The sequence below is a fragment of the Ammospiza nelsoni genome, chromosome 1 (assembly GCF_027579445.1).
Source record: "Ammospiza nelsoni isolate bAmmNel1 chromosome 1, bAmmNel1.pri, whole genome shotgun sequence".
Classification (NCBI taxonomy): Eukaryota; Metazoa; Chordata; class Aves; order Passeriformes; family Passerellidae; genus Ammospiza; species Ammospiza nelsoni.
Window position 1 is genome coordinate 74,683,094 of NC_080633.1, and position 20,180 is coordinate 74,703,273.

The window sequence follows — 20,180 nt, forward strand, 5'->3', positions numbered from 1 at the left end:
CCCTTGATTTTTTAGGAATGCAAGAAGGGAGCGAGACTATCACAGGCATTTGAGCTTATGCAAAAAAGTTTTAAAGCCAAAGGTACTTTGCCTTTTCAGGCAAAGCTAGGCCAAAAGTACTAGACCAGAAACCACAAAGCAAATGCTTTGCTATATAAACTCTTTTGATCATATTTCTACTCTTTTTTTTACTCTGAAACTGGAAGCATATACATGGTTTCATGCAGTTATAATTTTGCTTTTTACTGACTTTTAACCAAAAGGACAAGTACAGGAGGCAATTCTGAAATGCTGTCTGAATAGCCCTCTGAGTGTTTTGAATTAATCCAAATAAATCACATGAAAGTCTGAATGTTCTGGAAATTCATGCTGAGATATAGATTATTAAACTCTCAGTTCTGGTTCAGGCATTACTAAGGAAAGTATGTCACATGCCATTTTAAAGTTGACTTGTATTTTAAGAGAAATGAGCTAGCTATTTCCTTCTCTGGTAGCTAGAAACAAAATAAAATAAAACAGATTGCAAAATAGTTGGTATAAGCAATAACAACTACATCATCATCAGAGCACAATTAATTATTAAAGACATATGCAGATGACATATTTTTCTACCTTTAGATTCAGTTCCAGGTGGGTCTGAAGTATTTTGAAATTTCCTGCCATGGGAGGAACAAATAAATATGTTTATAAACATATGAAGGCTTCACTAATCATACAAATTTGAGGAGGCCAATTTCAGAAAATACTACAGGAGATCTCAAAACCTCATGGGGAAAAATATAATCAAATTTTCATTATGAAATTGAACATTAAAACCAAACTCTGAGCTACTCATTTTTCTTGGTAGCCTTCTCTGCAGGACTTTCAAACACCAGAGGGCCACAGCCAAGCTATTAGCCCTTGGGAGAGAATATAAATATAACCTCTTAGGGAACAAATTGCAGAACAGGCTCCACTAAAAAAAGCATATTTACCTAATGTCCAGAGCTATGCATTAGTGTGATGCCCTTTCTGTCATTTCATCGGAGAATGGAGAAACAATTTAACAAACTGCTATGATTAAAAGCTTCTTTGAGAAGTTCCTTGAAACATTTTACCATCAGCACTGTGTTTGTGAATACCCAGTGTTCTGTGGTTCATTTGTCACAGTTTTCAGGGGGAAAAAGACAAGGAGTATAATTCCTAAAGGAATAAATGCTACATAGGGTTGTTTATTTGTATATTTATTTATTTGACCAGGGGCTCAGCAGAAGATTTCATTTCAGTACAGTGGGATTTCAAGTTGGCAGCCACTTCACACATACTACCATGAATCCTAAAAACGTCAGTGTTGAAGCTGCTAAAATATTCATTATTTTCTCTAACTTTTCACTTGAATTTCTTTGTTACTTGAGTGTTTCAAGGTATCAAAAGCAATACTAAGTTTTAAAAAACTGTTCTTGCAACTTGTTCCTGGTAGAACTGAAACTACACCTGGTCCCCAAATGAGTGAAGCAGTTAACAATACTCATAAAGAACATAATAGTTAGACACATGGGGTACTGGGGAAAAGTCAGTGTAGCTCTTCAATAGGAAAGTCCTGCCTCACAGACCTATTCAAGTTCTCTGAGCCGTCATTAAGCATACAGGTATCTTTGATCTCTTTGATAAGAGTTCTGCTTCCAGAAGGCTTTTCACAGGGTGAATCACCAAAAGATCTTAAGCACCCATGAGCTAGAAGTGAAGGTCCCTGCATATATCAGTAATGCATTATATAACAATTATTTTATAAGTTATTTTAATTTAATTAATAAATAATAATTTAAAAGAAAGATAATCCATTCATTTGATTAAATGACAGAAACTGGCAGGGAGAAGTAAATAATGAGTTTTGACATTGAAGTATCTGTTTTAGTGTTCCACAGGGACCTGTACTAGAGCCAGCACTGCACATACCCATAAATAAACTGAAAGCAGGTTTGAATATCAAGGTGAAAAGCGCTGCAAGTGACATTCAGCATGTGCTGGGATTAAATTAATTTTCTTCACAATGGCTAGTATGGAACTGCGTTTTGGATTTGTGGTGGAAGCAGCGTTGATAATGCAGAAGCATTTTCATTACTGCTGAGCAGGGCCTACCCAGGGCTAAGGCCTTTTCTGCTCCTCACAGCCCCCCAGCAGTGAGCAGGCTGGAGGTGCACGACAAGCTGGGAGGGGTCACAGCCACAACAGCTGACCTCAACTGACCCAAGGGCTATTCCAGATCATCTGGCATCATGCTCAAGATACAAACCTGGGCAGAGAAAAAGAAAAAGAAGGGCGTTAGGCATAAAGTAGTTTGTCTTCCCAAGTAACCATTAAATGTGGTGAGATGGAGACAGATCTCCTTGAGATGGCTGAACGCCTGCCTATGGGAAGCAGTGAATGAATTCCTTGTTTTTCTTTTTTTTGTTTGTAGCTTTTGTTTTACCTAGTAAATTGTGTTTATCTCAACCCATGAGTTTTCTCACTTTTGTACTTCTGGATCTCTCCCCTGTTCTAATTATGGGTGAGGCTTAGCTTCCACCTGGGGATAAACCACCACAGCAGAGCATCATAAAGCTAAGTGGGTGTGTAAAGGAATCTTATGACTGTGGTTCTACTAACACACTTCAACTCTGAAACTTTGTAATGTACTTTGTATGTAACTTTTCAATGCAATTATAGACTCTAACATTATTTTGTTGTACCAACTGTCACTCTCCCAGAAAACTCCCATCATGAAATTTGATAGACAGTATGGATGTGGTAGACACACTTTGGACTGAGGTAGGGAGAAAATAAGGAAGTTAAATTATTGATTTGAGCCTTGCTATGCCAACAAAACTCTACCTCACAATGGTCTAATAGCTACAGGAGTTTGACATACCTACATTTGAAGTCTATACAATAAATGAGTGGGCATCCAAATGATACATGATGACACAAATTCTTATGAAACTATGTGAAATCACACACAAGGCAAAACCCAGACTATACATTTAAAATAATAAATTCTTTCTACTGCCATTGGGAAATAACACCATAATGTGACAAGAGATAATACAGGAAAACTTTGGCCCAGGGCTGTGTGGTCAATAAAAAAGCAAGGTATGCCATATATCATGATGAAATTAAGTAGAGAAGGTGATTAAGCTGCTGTTTATAAATTCATGAAGCAACAAATTATGATTGCTGAAGAGATATATAAAAAAAAAAAAACAACCAGAAGAGATTCAGAGGAAGGCTACAGGTGCAATTGAAAATCTGGCACAGCTTCCATACAAAAAATGATTAAGCAGGAAGTCCCAGAGCTTTCCATCTTGGAAAAATGACAGCTGAGGGAGAAATTGATTTAAGTCCATACATTCATCAGTGGCAAAAAGAGTGGAGAGGGAATAACTGTTTTCCATGACTTCCAATGGCTGTACTCCTTGTCTAATGAAGATGTCATTTACAACGTTCAAAAACAAACAAAAAGGGTTTGTTCTTTTCACAGGACTGGTAAACATGAGTCTCTTTGCAGAATATTGTTTCTCTGAGACACATATATGCTTTCAAAGGAAACTTTGAGAAAGTCATGGCAAAGAGAATCTGTGGGGGACTACTACCTTGTATTTGGAGACTAAGAAAATGCAGAAGTAAAACTATTATAGGCTTCTCCACACTTAGGTGTTACCATGAGTGTCTGCTTGTTGAATATACCCCTAATTGTACTGTCAGGTTACTAACAAAATAGGCACTACTTTATTACACTGATTTTGAATTTATTCATGTTTCACGTTTGTTTTTCATTAAAATGACATCTGAGTGAACGATTTTTTGGGGTCTTTTTTTAGGGGAATGTTTTTAATTTTTAAGAAGAGATTCAGACCTAGAAATAAGAAAAAGTAAATTTATCAAAATTTATATTTCCAAATTTATAATTTTATCGATTTTATTCTTGCGAGTGAAAGAATAACCATTTGTAGGTATTTTAAAGTGTTTGTTATGGAAATATAGGATAAACCTCAGCTGCATCAAACTCCTTTCAGACTACCTGAGATAAACTAATAGCAAAAAAATATGTTAAGGTTACTCTCATTTCTTTGTATGAAGAAATAAGCATTTCTGTGTACGAATTCCTATGCTTGCAAGAGTCCTGCTGAGCTCTGAAAATAAGACTTTAGATTTTGTGATCCCATTGGAGACAGCAGAAGGACATAAAGGAGGCTGATCTCTAATAAATGACAGCATTCAGCAGCTGCTCAATTCCCTGAGGAAGGAAGCAGCAACAATGGGCTACAATTACATTCTGAATTTGCTAACCACCTTTAATTGGTCAGCAACTCAGTTTTTGCAGTCCAGAGAAGTGAATGCATAAGTGAATCCCTTGCAGGCAGCAATTAAGTCCTTCTCTATAGGAACAAGATTTCTTATGACTCAGATGTACATGAACAAACAAAAAAGAGAATGTCAGAGATTGAAGTTTTTAAAAAGACCTTGAGATACTAGCTTGAAGATATATTTATTCTGAGAAATTCTAGCTTGTATAAACCTCTTGTGCCATTATACAAGCTGTAGACTCAGGAAGTTTAGCAAGCTGTCGTTGTGGTACATGCCATGCTCAGGAGATATGCAGAGATAGGAGGCACCAGATGTGGAATCTCAGTACGCTTCGTTAGGAGCTTGATGTGTGACCAGAGCAGACTGATACATAATGAAGCAGTAAGAAAAGGAAATTTAGAGAAAGTGTGTAGTCCCAGTTATCAGGAGAACTGGTAAATCCTGTCATTAACAGTGTTGCCATAGATGAATCTCATCTGTTTCATGCAGAGAGAATAATGAGAATCAATATGTCTGGAAAATAGGGGCCTATACCTCCAGATTTCGGTTTGGGTTTGTATCTGGCAGATAGAAAGCTATGTTGCTTATGAAAAAAACAAGAAAACAAAAAAACAAGAAAACAAGAAAACCCCAACTCCTGAAAACCTCAACCCTCAATAACACAGCAAAAATAAATGCCTTAATTTAGACACCTGCAGAGTATCAATGTCAAAGTACAGACAACCAGGTTATGAGTGAGAATATGTGAAACAATCCTTAAGGGGAGGAAAAGAGAAAAAATTTTGCTTTTATGATAGCACTTACTTTTCCTCATGTTTCTAAAGGCTGTTCTTTAAAACCATGAATGTGATGAATGTGTTGCATTTGTAAATAAGGTGTGGCATAAAAACGTATAATACAGCTTCATTATATGAAAAGAGTGAAATGTGTTCCCTGTAGAGAAAAATCAATACTAAAGATCAAAGGAATATCTTCAAAAGTCCTTGCTTTAAGGGTTCACAAGTGTTATATTTCCTTGTTCTCCTCACATTGATGAAAAAGAGATCCTGTAAAAATGTTCATTATTGGAGAAAAAAATATTTTTTTATTGCAATGAGAAAATGCACATTTCACATGCCTATTCTAGTGGCCTGCCTGGAAGCAGATATTTTAAAAGTCTCTTTTAGCTTCATTTAATATTATTGCTAAGAATTGAGAGGCCCTTTTGCATGATGGGTTGGGAATACTGAAGGCATCGTTCTCAGCTGAGGGAAGTATGGTTGGGCAAGAAACTGTCTAGAAAAAGTTTCATCTGCTCCTCAGAAGATACTTGTTCCAGAGAAGGGCAGATGGTATTTGCATTGCCCAGGGAGAGTTGCTTTAAATCACAACTTTGCCTCTGCACAATTCTGCCAGTGGGGTTTGTCCAAATATGAATCAACATGTTCTCTTGCCAGATCCATCCACCCAGGGGATTTGAGTTGCTCACTGTGAGTGCTATTGAGAGGGTGACTCAGGCCATGATGAGGTGAATTTCGACATGTATCTCCAATTTAGATACCCAAGAGTCTGGAAAAACTCTAAAATAAATGCTAACTCTCTCTTGTCACAGCAAGAGAAATGTTTATCCTAATGCACCTACAAACCATAGATTCGTTTGCCTAAAGACATTAACTCAACAGACATTCCAATACAAATTGCTGTTAGTTCAAATTCCCTATTATTTTTATTAGTATGACTCATGTAGCTAAGGGAACCCGCACTGATGTCCCAGAAATAAAGAATTGCCTTCAGCTGTTTCCTGGCAAAATTTTCTAGTGAGCTTCACCATATTCAGTGGTGAACAGATAAGCAACCTGATAGGCAAAAAACAGTTCTGAAAGTCTATTCTGGAAGGTTTGCGGTGGGAGATGGTGAGTGGGAAAGTGTTTCTTTAGTGTGGCCCATGTTTCTGTGCCTGAAGAGGATCTGAGTACCTGTACTCAAAGAATGGGTGTTCATTACTTAAAAAAACCTGTCCCTTAAGCTTTGGGCATCCTCAAAACCTGCTTCAGCTCTCCTAGAAATAATTTCTTGGTTACCTCAAGTTTTGCACATTGGTTGTTTACTTTTAATCTTTTTATGCTTAGCTCAAACCTCATCTTTATCCATGAATAGAAAGAGGGAAGAAAAAAAGCTTTTGGACAGAAGAATGCTAAACCATAATGCTTTTTTTAGAAAACCATACATCCAAAGACTATATTCAGGTCTGCAGTATGACTGCACTCAGAGAATTTGAGTGCTGCAGCCAGAGGGAATCATGTGTATGCATCCTGGGATCTCTTTAATTGGTTGGGGAAGTGATAAAAGTAAACCTACAGTGGCACAGATCCAGCCTCTTCCTAAATCTTGGGATTATCGGTGCCAGTGTGCTGTTTATAGCACAGCCTTTTGTTGCTGCAGCTTCACCATTCTTAGTGCTCAGTCTAGGTAGATTAAAGTTGCATTCAGATATGTTTTTTCCAAAAAAGGCTGACAAAGCCAATGAGACTGCTCCCATGCATGCGGGCTACACAGGATTTATATTCGCTATATCTCGTTAAAATACATACTTAGTTTTACAGATTGTTCGGATCATCCTGACCATTAGTTACATCTTTCTTATTTAGAGATAGGAGTGCAAAATGAAGCGCTGCTGCTGCAGTTAACTCTGCTATTTTTAGCTATTTTAGCACCAGATTTTTTTCTTTGAGAACACAAATTTTGCTTCACTGTTAACAAATGAAACAGACTAATGTGGGATACATTATCAAGTTGCTGAAGGTTAGCTTTTCTTCGTGTCACGCTTAAGAGTGACTGTGCTGCACTAATTAAAAACATTACCATGGCAATTGCTATAGAAACATTTAAATTGGCATCATCAGTAACAAATCCGTGCTATTGATCCCAGCAAGGCTTATTTCACACTACACCTGAAGAATCTAAATAGAATATTTTGCATTCAAAAGGACTTCAAGAGATAAATTTTTTCCAGTTGTTACTGTTCTCAGGAGAATAATGTTTTTCATACAGAGATTATTCATTTACCTAGAGCTGTTGTAGGATTCTGATACCAAAGTCCTTACTGCAAGGAGACACATTTCTCTCAAACCATACAAATAAAAAATACTTATTACCTCCACTCAGATCCACTGTTTTGCAAAATGAGGAAGAAAAGCAGGTTCTCAAAAATGTTTGGCATTCATATGTTTAACACATTAATGCCCCATCTTAGGAGAAGTTTCCAAGATAACTAGAAAGAAAATAATTTTCTATTGTTTGACAAAAACAAGTAGTTGACATTTTACTGACTAAATGATGGGAGCAGAAATAAAGTGAGAAGAGATTACATGTAGAATAGTGATTGGTCGCTTGGAAAAAAATAGATTATTCTCTAAAGATCTTTGGTCCTCTTAGAGGGGAAATCAAATTTGATGTTTATCATAATATTCAGTAGACACATTGACCCAGAATAATAAGTGCTTCTTTACACCTAAAAACTCCAGTCATCTCAAAAATAAAAAGCAGGAAAACATGGGCTGTAGCTTAATTTTTTGTTTTTGTTCGTGCTTCATTCTTCTTGACATTAAGGATGCTACCGTTATGTAGTAAAGTTCTACTAATTATCAAGGAAATCAGTAGAGGGCAGCGCTACACAGAAAACCACATGTTTAAAGCAATCTCAGTTTAACTTCTGCCCTGGCTAGGACAAAATATGGGAAACTAGATTCCTTTCAGAAAAATATCTCTCTGAAAAATTGCTGTTGTAAGAGATAATTTCTTCTAGCAGAGTCAGAACATCTGTGCATGATGCAGAGTTCCTTTGAATTGGAAAAGTTGGTCTTACTTTTCCAGACCATACCAGAATCCTTTGTTTCAGCATTAAACTTCGCCTTCTGAGTCTACAGAGCACAACTCCTGACCCCTTGAACAGCTGACATGAGATAAGATGCATAAGCCAATGACAACCTTGAAGTATTTCTCTGAGTACAAAGAAAAGAGTAGCATAAGCCCCTCCTGCATTTAAATGAGTAGGGCAAATAGTCTTTGGACAGAAAGGAATAAGGGCAATTTCAGGAAATTAAAAATGTGCAGTTTTGAAATAACAAAAATGAAGCATTTGAAATTTTATTTATATTTTGAATTATCACCAGACTGAAGATGCAATCATACATCTCTAGAAGGCCAAATTAAAATATATTGATGTCACCCACCCTTCTCTGTTACAAAAAGAATGTAAAATCAAAGTAGACTAAATCATCCGAGTGTTAGATTTGTCTAGGTTTTGAATTAAGGACATTTTGAAGCAAAAATGTTTACTCTTTGGCATTTTTTAATAACTTCTTTTCCACAGCAGTCTTTCAAGACTTAGACGTTTTAGAAGATCACTTTTAGTATTTTTAATAATTTTATGGATTCAACTATGCATTGAAATTCCACCAAATATGCATGTTATTTTTAGGAACTTTTGCTTAGTTTATGGCTGGTTATGCCTTACTGCAGAAAAGATGGTAGGGCCCAACCAATTAGAGAATTAAATCAGTCATGACCTTAAGTATATAAAAACACAATCTTTATCAGAATAGTTACATTAAAACACATAATTCATATCAATTCAAAAGTAATCAAATCCAAAATTTGATTAATATGAACTTTTGAATATAATCATTCAGAATGTACAGAAGAGGATTCTTGAGCTACAGTCCAAATGCAAGGGCAAATGAAAGCACTATTTGAGGACACATCAAGCAAGAATATGTCCAGAAGAGATAAGAGACTCAGGAAGAGTCAATGGACAAAGTTGATTGTCTGATTTCTGAATACAGTATTTCCAAAGGTTCCTGTTGCTGCCTACTTTCATTCTGCAGTACCTTAAGCAGGATCTAATTTACAGAGCATGAAGAGGCCCTTCAATCTGCCTCAGATGATGCAGAGGAAAGGATTTGAAGTGCAAACAATGATGTCTTATGCTCTACATTAATAAATAGCTTTATTCAGTCTAGTATTATACAAGGAATTCAACTCATCAAACTTAAACATGGACGGAAGATTGGCTGACTTCAAGGTTTTTTTCTTTTGATCTGTATCCAGTAAATTTCAATCACAAGACGGGATCATCATGTACTAAACATGTTCTTCAGTTAATGTCAAAATTTCCTGGTATTAAATTAACCACAGAAGAGTTGCACTTTGCCCCTCTGCCTGCAGCAGTGACATACTGAGCATTAAAAGGGAGAAAATTGGAATTCAAATAAAACACATTCATGAATGTATGCCAAGATCTATGTACCTTCATGATTTTATGCAAATTAATTTACTTAGTGCTTTGATTCTTCAATTAAAATAAAAAGCAAAAGAAAACATCTTTTCCTGCATGATATACATGATCTTCTGCATAAATATGACACCTATTAAGTAGCTTTCTTTTTGTTTTCTAACATGATCTTAGAAAGTGATAAATATTCCAAGCCTTCACTTCTTGCTCAGCTAAAACTCTTTTTGAAGTTGCTAAAATGCTTATACTTTGATCCTCCTTCAGAATTGCTGGTTAAGACACTGAGTCCATGCAGAATATCATCATTTTAAGACAATTTCACACAAGGGTACAATTCCAGTAATTTAATCATCAAGGCCTTTAGAGTACAATTCAATAAATGTTTTCCATTAAATAGTCTTTGTTCTCAACTGACTAATAATTTTCACAAAAGCATTTTATTTCCAAAATGAACTTTTGTACAGAAAACATTACCTTCCCATCTTCTACAAAAATCCCAAACAAATAAGCAACAGAGTGAAAATAGTCGTTGGCAATATTGGGTTGCAGAAGAAAGGGGGATAATTTTGTATGCTTTTTTTTAAATTTCAAAATATCTGAGTGTTGTGGCCTCACACTACTATCACTGTTAGTGGACCAGGACTCTCAAACAAAATGTACTTTTGCTTCTGAATTGTTTCTCTATCATTTCTGTAATATACAATGACAGCTCAGCTAAAGATATCCTAAAGCAAAACTAGAATTAATGTGAAAAAGTTTATGGAAAACACTGGGACATCAGGCACTTCAGTTGCACTGCCAGATAAAGAGTATGAGATTTATTTTGTTTGAATAAATATTGCTTACAAGCTTCACAGAAAATATCAGAGTAATTTTCAGAAAAACACTAATTACAGTAAGGTTTTTTATAATGAAAATTCCCATTCATTCAGACTGATTCAGGGAAAAATGAAATACATTCCAAATGGAGCATTCTTTTCCAAATGCAGAGTTATATTAACCCCAGCAGGATTCTTATGAACCTACAGTTGTCTAACAAGTACTTTTTGTTCTTGTTTAAAGCATCTGTGGAGGCCATCAATAATACTTAACAATTTTCATTTTATAACTTCCTTTCTGCAGAAATAGAAGATCCTCTAGACAATTGGGGGCTAGCAAAGGGGAAGAACGGGATGTAGTAATCATAAAGTAACAGAGAATTTAGATTTGTAGACAGTTCTGAACAGATACTAAGGGAAGATAGCATCAGGCTGAGCTGGAAGAGATTAGGTTGGAAGAGTTCTTATTTGGGCTCTTTCCTTGTGTCAGGATGCTGCTGGGTGCTAAAGATTTCAGAGAAAGTATTATACGCAGCTTGTGTTTTAAATTAATGTCTATGTACTGTGTGAGTGAACTAGTATGAGATGAAAAAAGACATTAAAGAACTTGACTTAAAAACTCCCTGAGTAATTTTCATGGTTATTTGTCATTCCCATGGGTTATTGTTGGGATCACTAGACTGTGTTCCTGTTTCATTTGGGAAAAGAGTTACTGCAACTTACACAAACACTTTTCTCTGTCCCCTAGGTTTTTCTTACAAAAGGAATATAACATTTGAAAAATTTGTTCTGGTGAATTATTAGAGGAGTGGAGGCCAACAGCGTCTCTGGAAATGATGAGGACTCACTCCTTTCTGACAGTTTTGCTTTGGAGCTCTGTGTTTTATGTGGTTCGTATGACGCCATCCCAAAAAAGGACTAACAAGCACTCACACAGTGAAAGGATAACAGGATTGTCAGAGAATGATGGCAAAACACTGCACCGCACCAAGCGTGGTTGGATGTGGAATCAATTTTTCCTGCTGGAAGAATACACAGGTCCAGATACTCAATACGTGGGCAAGGTAAGCCTTGTGTTTAAAGGATTCTTTAAAGGTGTTGCATCTAACACCCTTGGTACTTTCACTCCTTCTCCACAGCTGTTTTGCTTTTTGTGCAGCAGTGGTCCTAATTTCTCGTTATGTCAAAGCGCACCACAGATCACCTGAGGTTCCATGATTGTTCAAAGGTGTGAGAGAAACAAAGAAGTTCAGTGAAAAAAGAAAGGAAACTGTTCAGACTAAAAAGTTCCAGTTTCTTATAACAGATGCCTATGCAAGTTTTATCACTTTCTCAGCTGTTAAGCATAAATATTAGATAAGAGAATATAAAAGCTATGATTTCATTCATCCGCCTTATGGTTTTTTACCAGAGTGCTGGGCTGTATACTTTCTCAAGTGAAATATACAATTCTGTTAACAATAAAATTACTGTCTCTCCATGATTCCAAGTAGGGGTGTAATGTTTGAGGGAAAAAAAAATCTGGAGTTTGTTATTTCTGAAATAAACTGAAAGTTTTATTAATGAATTGTAGGGTCTTACAATCTTTGAGATCTCTCTATGTCAGATAACGTCAACAATGGCATCTCTGAATTCCTGTTGTCTCCAGTCCTACCTTTTCTGATAACATGGCACTCAAAAATTTCTAGATTTAGCCCTTTGGTATCTCAACATCCACAGATCTGACTTATGGTCTAGTATAACCAAGTCATCTTTATCAAGATCTAGAATATCAGAGATCTAGAATACACTCAGAGTGACTTACAATTAAGGAATTGTTTATCTTAATGGCTTAAATAAATAAATGTCCAATTCCGTTTCTGTCATTCATCCACAATGCTGTCACTAGCTCTTATTATCAGCTAATTCTCATTTTCAGATGCCTAGCTACTAAACTGATTTGGACATTTGTAGATAAAACCTCCAAAATATTTTGAACATTAGCTAATATCTCTGGTTCTGGGAGACATGATCATCTGGAAACCATGAAAATCATCTCCCTATATTAAGAAACAAATGTCAAAGAAGTCAGCCTTTGTAACTAAAAACTTGATTCTTACCTTGTTCATGCCAAGACCTGTACAATTTTGTTTTCTTTTAAATAAATCTAACGTGAAGTAGCAGAAATGAGACAAAGGCAAATAATACAATTGCTACATCTGTTTATCAGTGTGCAAAAGTTTTGTTGTAGGCAAAAGGGTCTCCAATAAAGAATTAACTAAGTGTATAGGGATACTTCTAAAAACAACATATTTACAAGTATTACTGAATATTAAGTAGACTTTTGAAGAAAATATACAGAAAGGTACACAATAATTCAAACTCCATATCTGTAAATTTACCTAGACTGACAAAAATAGACTGATATCTTAGTAGAAATCCGTCAGAGAGGAGAAGGGAATGTCAAACATTAGAGTTGCTTCTAATTTCAGTCCCACTGACTATAGATGAATGACCACAAACTACTTTAACACTCAAATAAGTTAAGCTTACATCAAGACCATCACCACCATCCCTGTTTCACAAAAGGAATGCTTACATGTTATACTGCAACACATGCAAACTTATCAAAGTAAGATTGCATCTTACTTGTTCTAAACTAACAAAAAATTATTGGACCTTATTACCGTAGACTTAAGTCCAGGAAGAAAAACCAAAGGGCTGGAGAGCAGATGGATCTGAGATGTCTCACATCTTTTAACTCAAATTACTTGTTGATATTTTTTACCCTTCACTACAAAATATTACAGAAAGACCCCTGAGAGAGGTCAGCATCATTGATTCTCTAAACAGGTGAAAATTACCCCAAATATTATCCTGTGTTCCAAAGAGGAATTACATTGAACTGATGAACTCCATGTGTTTTCATTGATTTTATAACAGTTTATACCATGGTGAAATGATCCCAGTTCTTTCCTCAGTGGTATAAAACCACAGTAAATCCATTTTTAGTTAGTTCATATTATCACAGGTACATGTGACGTGACAGCACCAAGAGGGAGCTGCTACAACAAGAGGATTTTTTTTAAAAGGAATAAAAAGCACCCCAACAACTTCATTGAACAATATTATTCTGAGAAAGGCTTAAATCTCAAGTTTAGTATTCTCCTCTTCAAAGTGATGGTAATTAGCAAACTAGTGTGTGTGAAGTAAGAGCACTTTTATTCCAACCCATGGGGACTAGTTCATACCAAGCATTCTTATCTCTCCCCTCTTTAATATGGATATGCACAGGCAGATGGGTTTCTGGGGTAGAATAACAAATCTGGTACTAAAATTTAAATAAACTGAATTAAGAAACTTTATCATAAAATAAACTTCTAGAGGATCATAGCCATAATATTAAAAAATTAGTAATTTTTACAGTTGGATTGCTTGTAGCCACCCTTCAAGGATGGGGGATACATGCAGAACAATTGCCTTGTGAATGTGATGGGAGTCAAGGTAAATCCAGACAATTTACAGTATGCCCACCTCACATCCTTCTTTCCTTCTGCAAACTCAGAGGATTCATGTCTCAAACACAGGTGAATGCATAAAATACATTGTTTCTAAAATGCATAGGGAGATAAACATTGCTCTAGACACTTTACAAATGAAATATTCAGTCAGATGTGTAAGGTAAGCAGTATCAGAGTCCCTTTTAAAAAATTAGACAAGAATAAAAAATAAATCTTAAAATATAAAAATGGCTACATTCTTTCAAAATGCCTGTTGCCTAGTGAGATGCATATCTAAATCAGATTAGTGGGAGGAAATTTCAGAGGACGTAGTGAGAGAAACTTTAAAACCTGATTCTGCCTACTAAGAATTCACAGAAAAAGTGGATTACAATATAGCATTAACAGTTAAATTTGTGAAATTATTTTCTTTTTGAAGGAAGAAAGAAAGACAACCTGATAATTTTTTTGTTATAAAATAAGGTTTTGAGAAAATAAACACCTGCCTGTATGTCATATCTGGGAATCTCTTTTTTTTTTGCATGGGAGGGGCCATAAATCCAGCCTCTTAGCTGCTACTAACTTTAAGCCCCTTGCAGAACCTGAAAGTCAAAACACTGATCTTTTATGAGAAAAATTTACCAGATCAATTCACTTCCTACCAACCTATCCAAAGACATTATTATCTTAAAAATAGACAAGTAGTTCAGGAAGTATTAAAATGCTGATGAGGAAAAAACTTGCACAGAAGGCTCTAACCAAGTACCCCTCAAGGAAAAATTAGCTTTATTTTCGAAAGATAATATTGATTTTATGTGTCTCCATTTCTAAATAACGTAAGCGATACCCACTGAATGGACATCACTTGTGCAAAATGCCAAATACCTTTAACTCCACTCCTTATGAAATATCTGTAGACAAGAATAAATAGACTTGATCAAAATCATGAGCCATTTTGGAAAATATGGCTTTATGTTTTGCAACAGTATATTGAAATGATTTCAAGAGATGAGATTTTCCCTCCTTTAAGTCACCCAATTACTTTTTTTTACATGGAAGCTCTACTTTCCCTGTATCAAACAGGCACCTTGCTAATAAAAGGCTGCTAATTTGATGGACAGATAATGGGTGAAGCACCATGCAATATATGTCAGAACCAATCATAAAGATTACAACCCTACACCTGCCATATCCCAGAATTTTAAAAAGGAAGAAACAAACAAGAATAAAAATATTTTTTTTCACACCACCTGCAACTCTTACTTCTCAGAACATAGGAGGAAATACAAAATAAAAAATAAATATCACTGCTCAATTTTAGCTGCTCATGAGTAACCTCCTGTTTAACAACTTCCATAAAAATAAATTAACTAGGTTCTGCATCTCATAAGCAGCATTTAAATTGGGTGAAAACTCAAGAATTATCTCTCTTCTATCATCAGTTAAACCAAGCAATTTGTTTCATGACATTTGTTTGTGTGTCTTAACAAGATGTAAAAAGTGAAAAGAAAAATAGTGAAAGAGTAGTTTTCTGTTTTGTTTTTTTTTGCTTTTTGTGAGGGGGTGGAGGTGTTTGGTTTTGTTTTGTTTTTGGAAAGGCAGGGTACAACATATATTTAAATGCAGCCATTTCTTTCTTGTAATCTACATTTATAAATATTCAGACATCTGCAATATGGTTGTATGCTATAGCAGTCTCTCTTAAAACAGAGAGACAAAACCAAAAGAACTCAATTAAACTCCATAAATAATTACTTACATAATAACAATTTAACTTAAAAACAATAAAAGAGGTATCACTGAATTGCCAACCTCACCAGACTTGGTTATTTTTTAAAAATATTCATTCAAATGCCCCTTTGTACCGAACAGTTTTGAGGTTTTTTTCCTTATTATTTAATGGAATTTGATAGCATTTTCTTGTAAATATAGACTGTAACTATATTAATGGCTGAAAATATTATTTCACATTACTTGGCTCCCTGCCTTTGGTACACCTACCAGTCCAGAGTAAGCTCACTAATAATATGAAAAGCAGCAGAGAAGTTGGAAACCTGAGAGCAGTAAAGCACTTTCTTCATTAGTCTTATCCTCATTTATTCATGTCCTCTGAACATGTTGCTGAGGCCTTGGCCATACTCAGCCTCTGCTCTGAGCAGCTGGGAGCTTATGGCCACCAGAGGGGACCCAAAAATGCTGGCTCTTGGCAACACTGCAGTGCCCAAACCAACAATAACCTTACCTGCTCCATCCTGAAACATAATGTTCTCTTCTACAGCAGTTTTTACTTATTGCCTAATACTGTTTTCTTTGTGTACTGAATTTTTATATTTATCTTGCATTTGAAGTGAGAGAGAGAAGTTGCTTTTTTACTTGCAACCTAAATCAATTTATGCATTTTTTCCTTAAGGATTTCTTTATAACATTTGCTACTTTTCCTCTACAGAGACAGTTTAAGAGTGACCTGTAAGGATGAGAGAATATAAAGACGCACAATCCTTTCGGTGTTTCAAGTGTGCTCTTTACTTTGTAATAACTACAGTCCACTTGTCCTCCCTGTAAAACTATTGCAATCAGGACATCAATAAATGCAACTAGAAACAGAATGGTTTTCGGTATCTTTTAACTTAGCACTATGGTAAATTATAAAAAAAAAAAAAAAAATTGCAAAAAACCCCACAGAATCATAAAAGAATCATATGCTTCTACCATTTAAAGATATAATTCAACTGGGGGAAGATTTCATCATATTCTTATTATATTCCATCTAGTATGCACTGTATCCCAAAGCCATCTAATAAATCACAACTTTTGAAGAAGGGATAATAAAATATTTTCATTAGAATATTTGTTCCTAAAGTAAAACAAATATTTTAAGATTGAATAAAATATGAAAATTAGTAGGGTCTCCTTTTGTCTTTCTTTTCTCAGACCTCAAATTTTTCCTTTTATTTGAGTAAATACAAGGAAATAATGATGTATCAAAACAGAAAAGGGGAAAAAAATGAAGACAGTAAATGCCAAAGAATTATGAAAAACAGTCTAACCAATATTTAAAAAATACAAAAGAGAAAACTTTTTTGATTTGGAAATTAATAAGTCATCTCCACTTACACTGCATTCTTCAGTTAGCACATTTTTCAATAAATATTTGATCTAGTTTCAAGCAGCCATATCCTAGGCAGATGAACCACCAAAATGAAGTTAAAATTAAAATAGACAAACAGAAGGGGAAAAAAAATTAAAAGTGCCACAAGATGTCCTTGTCTTAGACACATTCATAAATTAATTGCAGGCACCAATACGGAGCCATAGTTTTACTTGTTTAAAAATTATTTATTTTTTGGAGGCTTTCAACATAAATCTTATTGAAAAATTCTGGAAGTAAAATTCATTTTTGTCAAAAAATAATAAAAAATAAAGTCTTCAATAAATTTTGCTATTTTAAAAAGAAGGCTGGAGGGTCAGGGAAGAAAATGATGAAAGACAAATGTTACATCTTCCAAACAAAATGGGACTCTTTTTCTAGAAAGGGCAACAGGAATTTCTGACAACACATTTTTGATTGAAGTTTCAAAAACAGTGACAGAGATCACTAATAGTGATTAGAGATCTAATCACATCATGCATAACCCAAGTATAAACTGTTTAAATAGGAAAGATCTTGAATGTGTCATTGAAAGAATGGGCCTAAGCTAGAATTTTGCTGTCAAATTTGAACATCATATTTCACATAAAATAAAGAATTATTTTTGAAAACAACTGCAATGATCAGAGGCTTCAAAGACATGAATAACAAGAGTGAGTTGGCATTGTTTGGTACAGATAGAGCAGCTGTCATGAGATCTGACAGCTTCTGTTTCTTCAGCTACATAAAAGGCTGTTAAAAAAAGTTTTTGTCATGTTCAGGGTGAGAAGTTGGGTTCATATTGTCATAAAGTTGATTTACACTTATCATCAGGAAAAAGTTTTTTGACGGTAAATACTGTCAATACAGTTAAGTACTAGGCAAAGAGTTCTCAGAGAGACAGCATTGTATTGATACTGGAGGTTTTCATGACAAACCAAAAAAAAACACACATGCCAGAAAGGTGGCAATGATACTACCTGGAGGCTGAAGTCAGTGTTTCTCTTTAGGGCCCTGGCTGTTCTGTTCTCAAGGCTTCTGTGCGTGTTTTTCAAGTTCAACTGCTGAATCAGCTAAACTTGTTTTGAGGTGAAAAATTTAAATTAAAAAAAAACAAAACAAAAAAAAAAAAAAACCAAAAAAAAAAAAAAACCAAACAGAAATATAAGAAATGAGGAAATCCTCAAAGTTTTCATTGCAAATTTCCCCTTTCTCCTTTCCCTTGTTTTTCCATTTCCTTGTCCCTTCTTCTTCTCCTCTTTGGGGACAGAACATCCAGACTGCAATGATTTTCAATTTAAAAAGAATAAAACAGGAAGCTACAAAATACACACCTCTATGGATATTTAATGGAAAAAGGGGAGTTTTCAATGTAATTGTTGAAAATTTAGCAACATTAACTGAAAAGTTCACCCACAGCAAAAATGCAGGTCTTCTAAAGAACTACTAAGCTGCTTTTAAAGCTAAAGTCAATTCATGACAATTCAACATAGGTAAAACGACCAATATTTCTCCAATTCTTTTCCCTTCTCCCTCTCTCCCTCTATGCTTCTCTTAGGTGTGGAAAAAGTTATGTTCACCCAATACTGAACCTAGCAGCAATGGCATGGAGTCTACTTTATAGTTCTCCTCAATGCTTGCTCTTGGCTTAGTCACAGCTACCCTTCCCTGGGGATGTCCTGAGTGCGCTCAGAGCACCAAAGGGGTGGGTCCAGGCATCAGGAATGAGAGGCCCTCCCCTGTAGAGTTCACTGGAATTGAGCATGTTGACAAACTAATAAAAAACCCAAGGTTTGAAGAAAAACCACCTATTTTAAAGACACGGTGGGCATGGAGAAGGGAGTTGTCTTCTGTCTTCTGTCTGCAGTGGTAATTTCCAGCTGCCAGTTAAAACATAATTTTCATTTTAATAAAAATGGTTTTTCTGAGCTTAAATGTCTCTTGTTCTTGTCATGGTCTATATGTGAAAAGGCCTAAGAAGGTCTGGTTTGAAGATTTGTCTGGCTCAGGAATTTGGCACAATAGGTAATTGTTATCCGTAGAATAGCTCTATCTTATTAAAGATCCTTGGCTAGTATTTCTTAACCTTGTAGCATTAAGCCTGGGAAAAGAAGATTAGACCAGTGGCAATCTGCAGACCTATCATTATTTATTACCAGGCAATCATTTATTGCGCATGAAAAGGTGGGAGGCTGAGGAAAACACGTTTCATGAGATATTTTTCATTAGGTTGCTTATTTATTCCCTTGATTACATTATGGGAATGATTCTGGAGAGGGAAAGTGCTTTGACTACATTGTGTTTTACTGGTACCTGCCAGCCCAGTGATAGAGTGCAAAAGCCATCAGAGCAAAACAGTCTGTGACTACCTAAAAAGGTCGATTTGGCAGCATCAGAGGATGGTATTGTGCCCAACACATCAAATAATGTGTATTGCAGGAATCATCACACATTTCAGTCTTCTGGAAACTGGAAAAAAAGAAAAAATGTTGATCTAGTCCATGTAATTGGCCAATTTAACACTATGCTGGGTATCAATCGAAAGAAGAACTTGTGTGCTCTTACCAGTTTTGGAAATGCATAACCATGGTCTGATCATTGCTGTATGTATTTCTGTAGCAGCACAAACACACTGGGCAAACTTCTGCTCACTCCTACTTCAACAAAGGGTCAAGAAACACTCCTGAAATCCCTCTTTTCTGTTTTTACATAACAGAATGTAGTAAAATTAATAAGAAAACATTACAACCTCCATGAACATTTCAGAAGTCACAATTCCTCTCTGTCTTTCTTCACATTTCAGACACAATTATGCCCATTTCAGACGGAAGCCACTATAGCAGTTTTTTCAAATTTTGAAATCAAGGAAATGACAACCAGGGTGATAATATTAATTGAATCATTTAAATGAAAAGAAAGTTTTGTTATGTATTCTCCATTTCCATTGGATGAACTTAAGAAGAAATAGCACCAAATTATCTCTTACTTTAGTTGTAAAGCACTTGCCAGAATCTCAAAGAGGTTTTAGAATGGTTGATTCTAAGAAGGAATTTTTATCCCATATCCTGCCATAAAAAATATTAGTAGTGCTGGAAAAAATTATTAATAAAATTTGGCTAAATTTTTGTTGTATGTAAATTTTACTATATTTTTTCCATCTG

At 35.3% G+C, this 20,180-nt stretch overlaps 1 protein-coding gene across 2 annotated transcripts in view; it reads left to right on the top strand.

Annotated features, from left to right (window-relative positions):
• The window catches only part of CDH9 (cadherin 9), a 98,007-nt gene that overhangs the window by 19,445 nt on the left and 58,382 nt on the right, over positions 1-20,180 (top strand). For both annotated transcript variants that reach the window (XM_059470163.1, XM_059470172.1), the window contains exon 2: positions 11,162-11,477. In XM_059470163.1, the coding sequence (XP_059326146.1) occupies positions 11,247-11,477 (231 nt within the window). In that variant the 5' untranslated portion in view covers positions 11,162-11,246. The remainder of the gene's footprint in view (positions 1-11,161; positions 11,478-20,180) is intronic.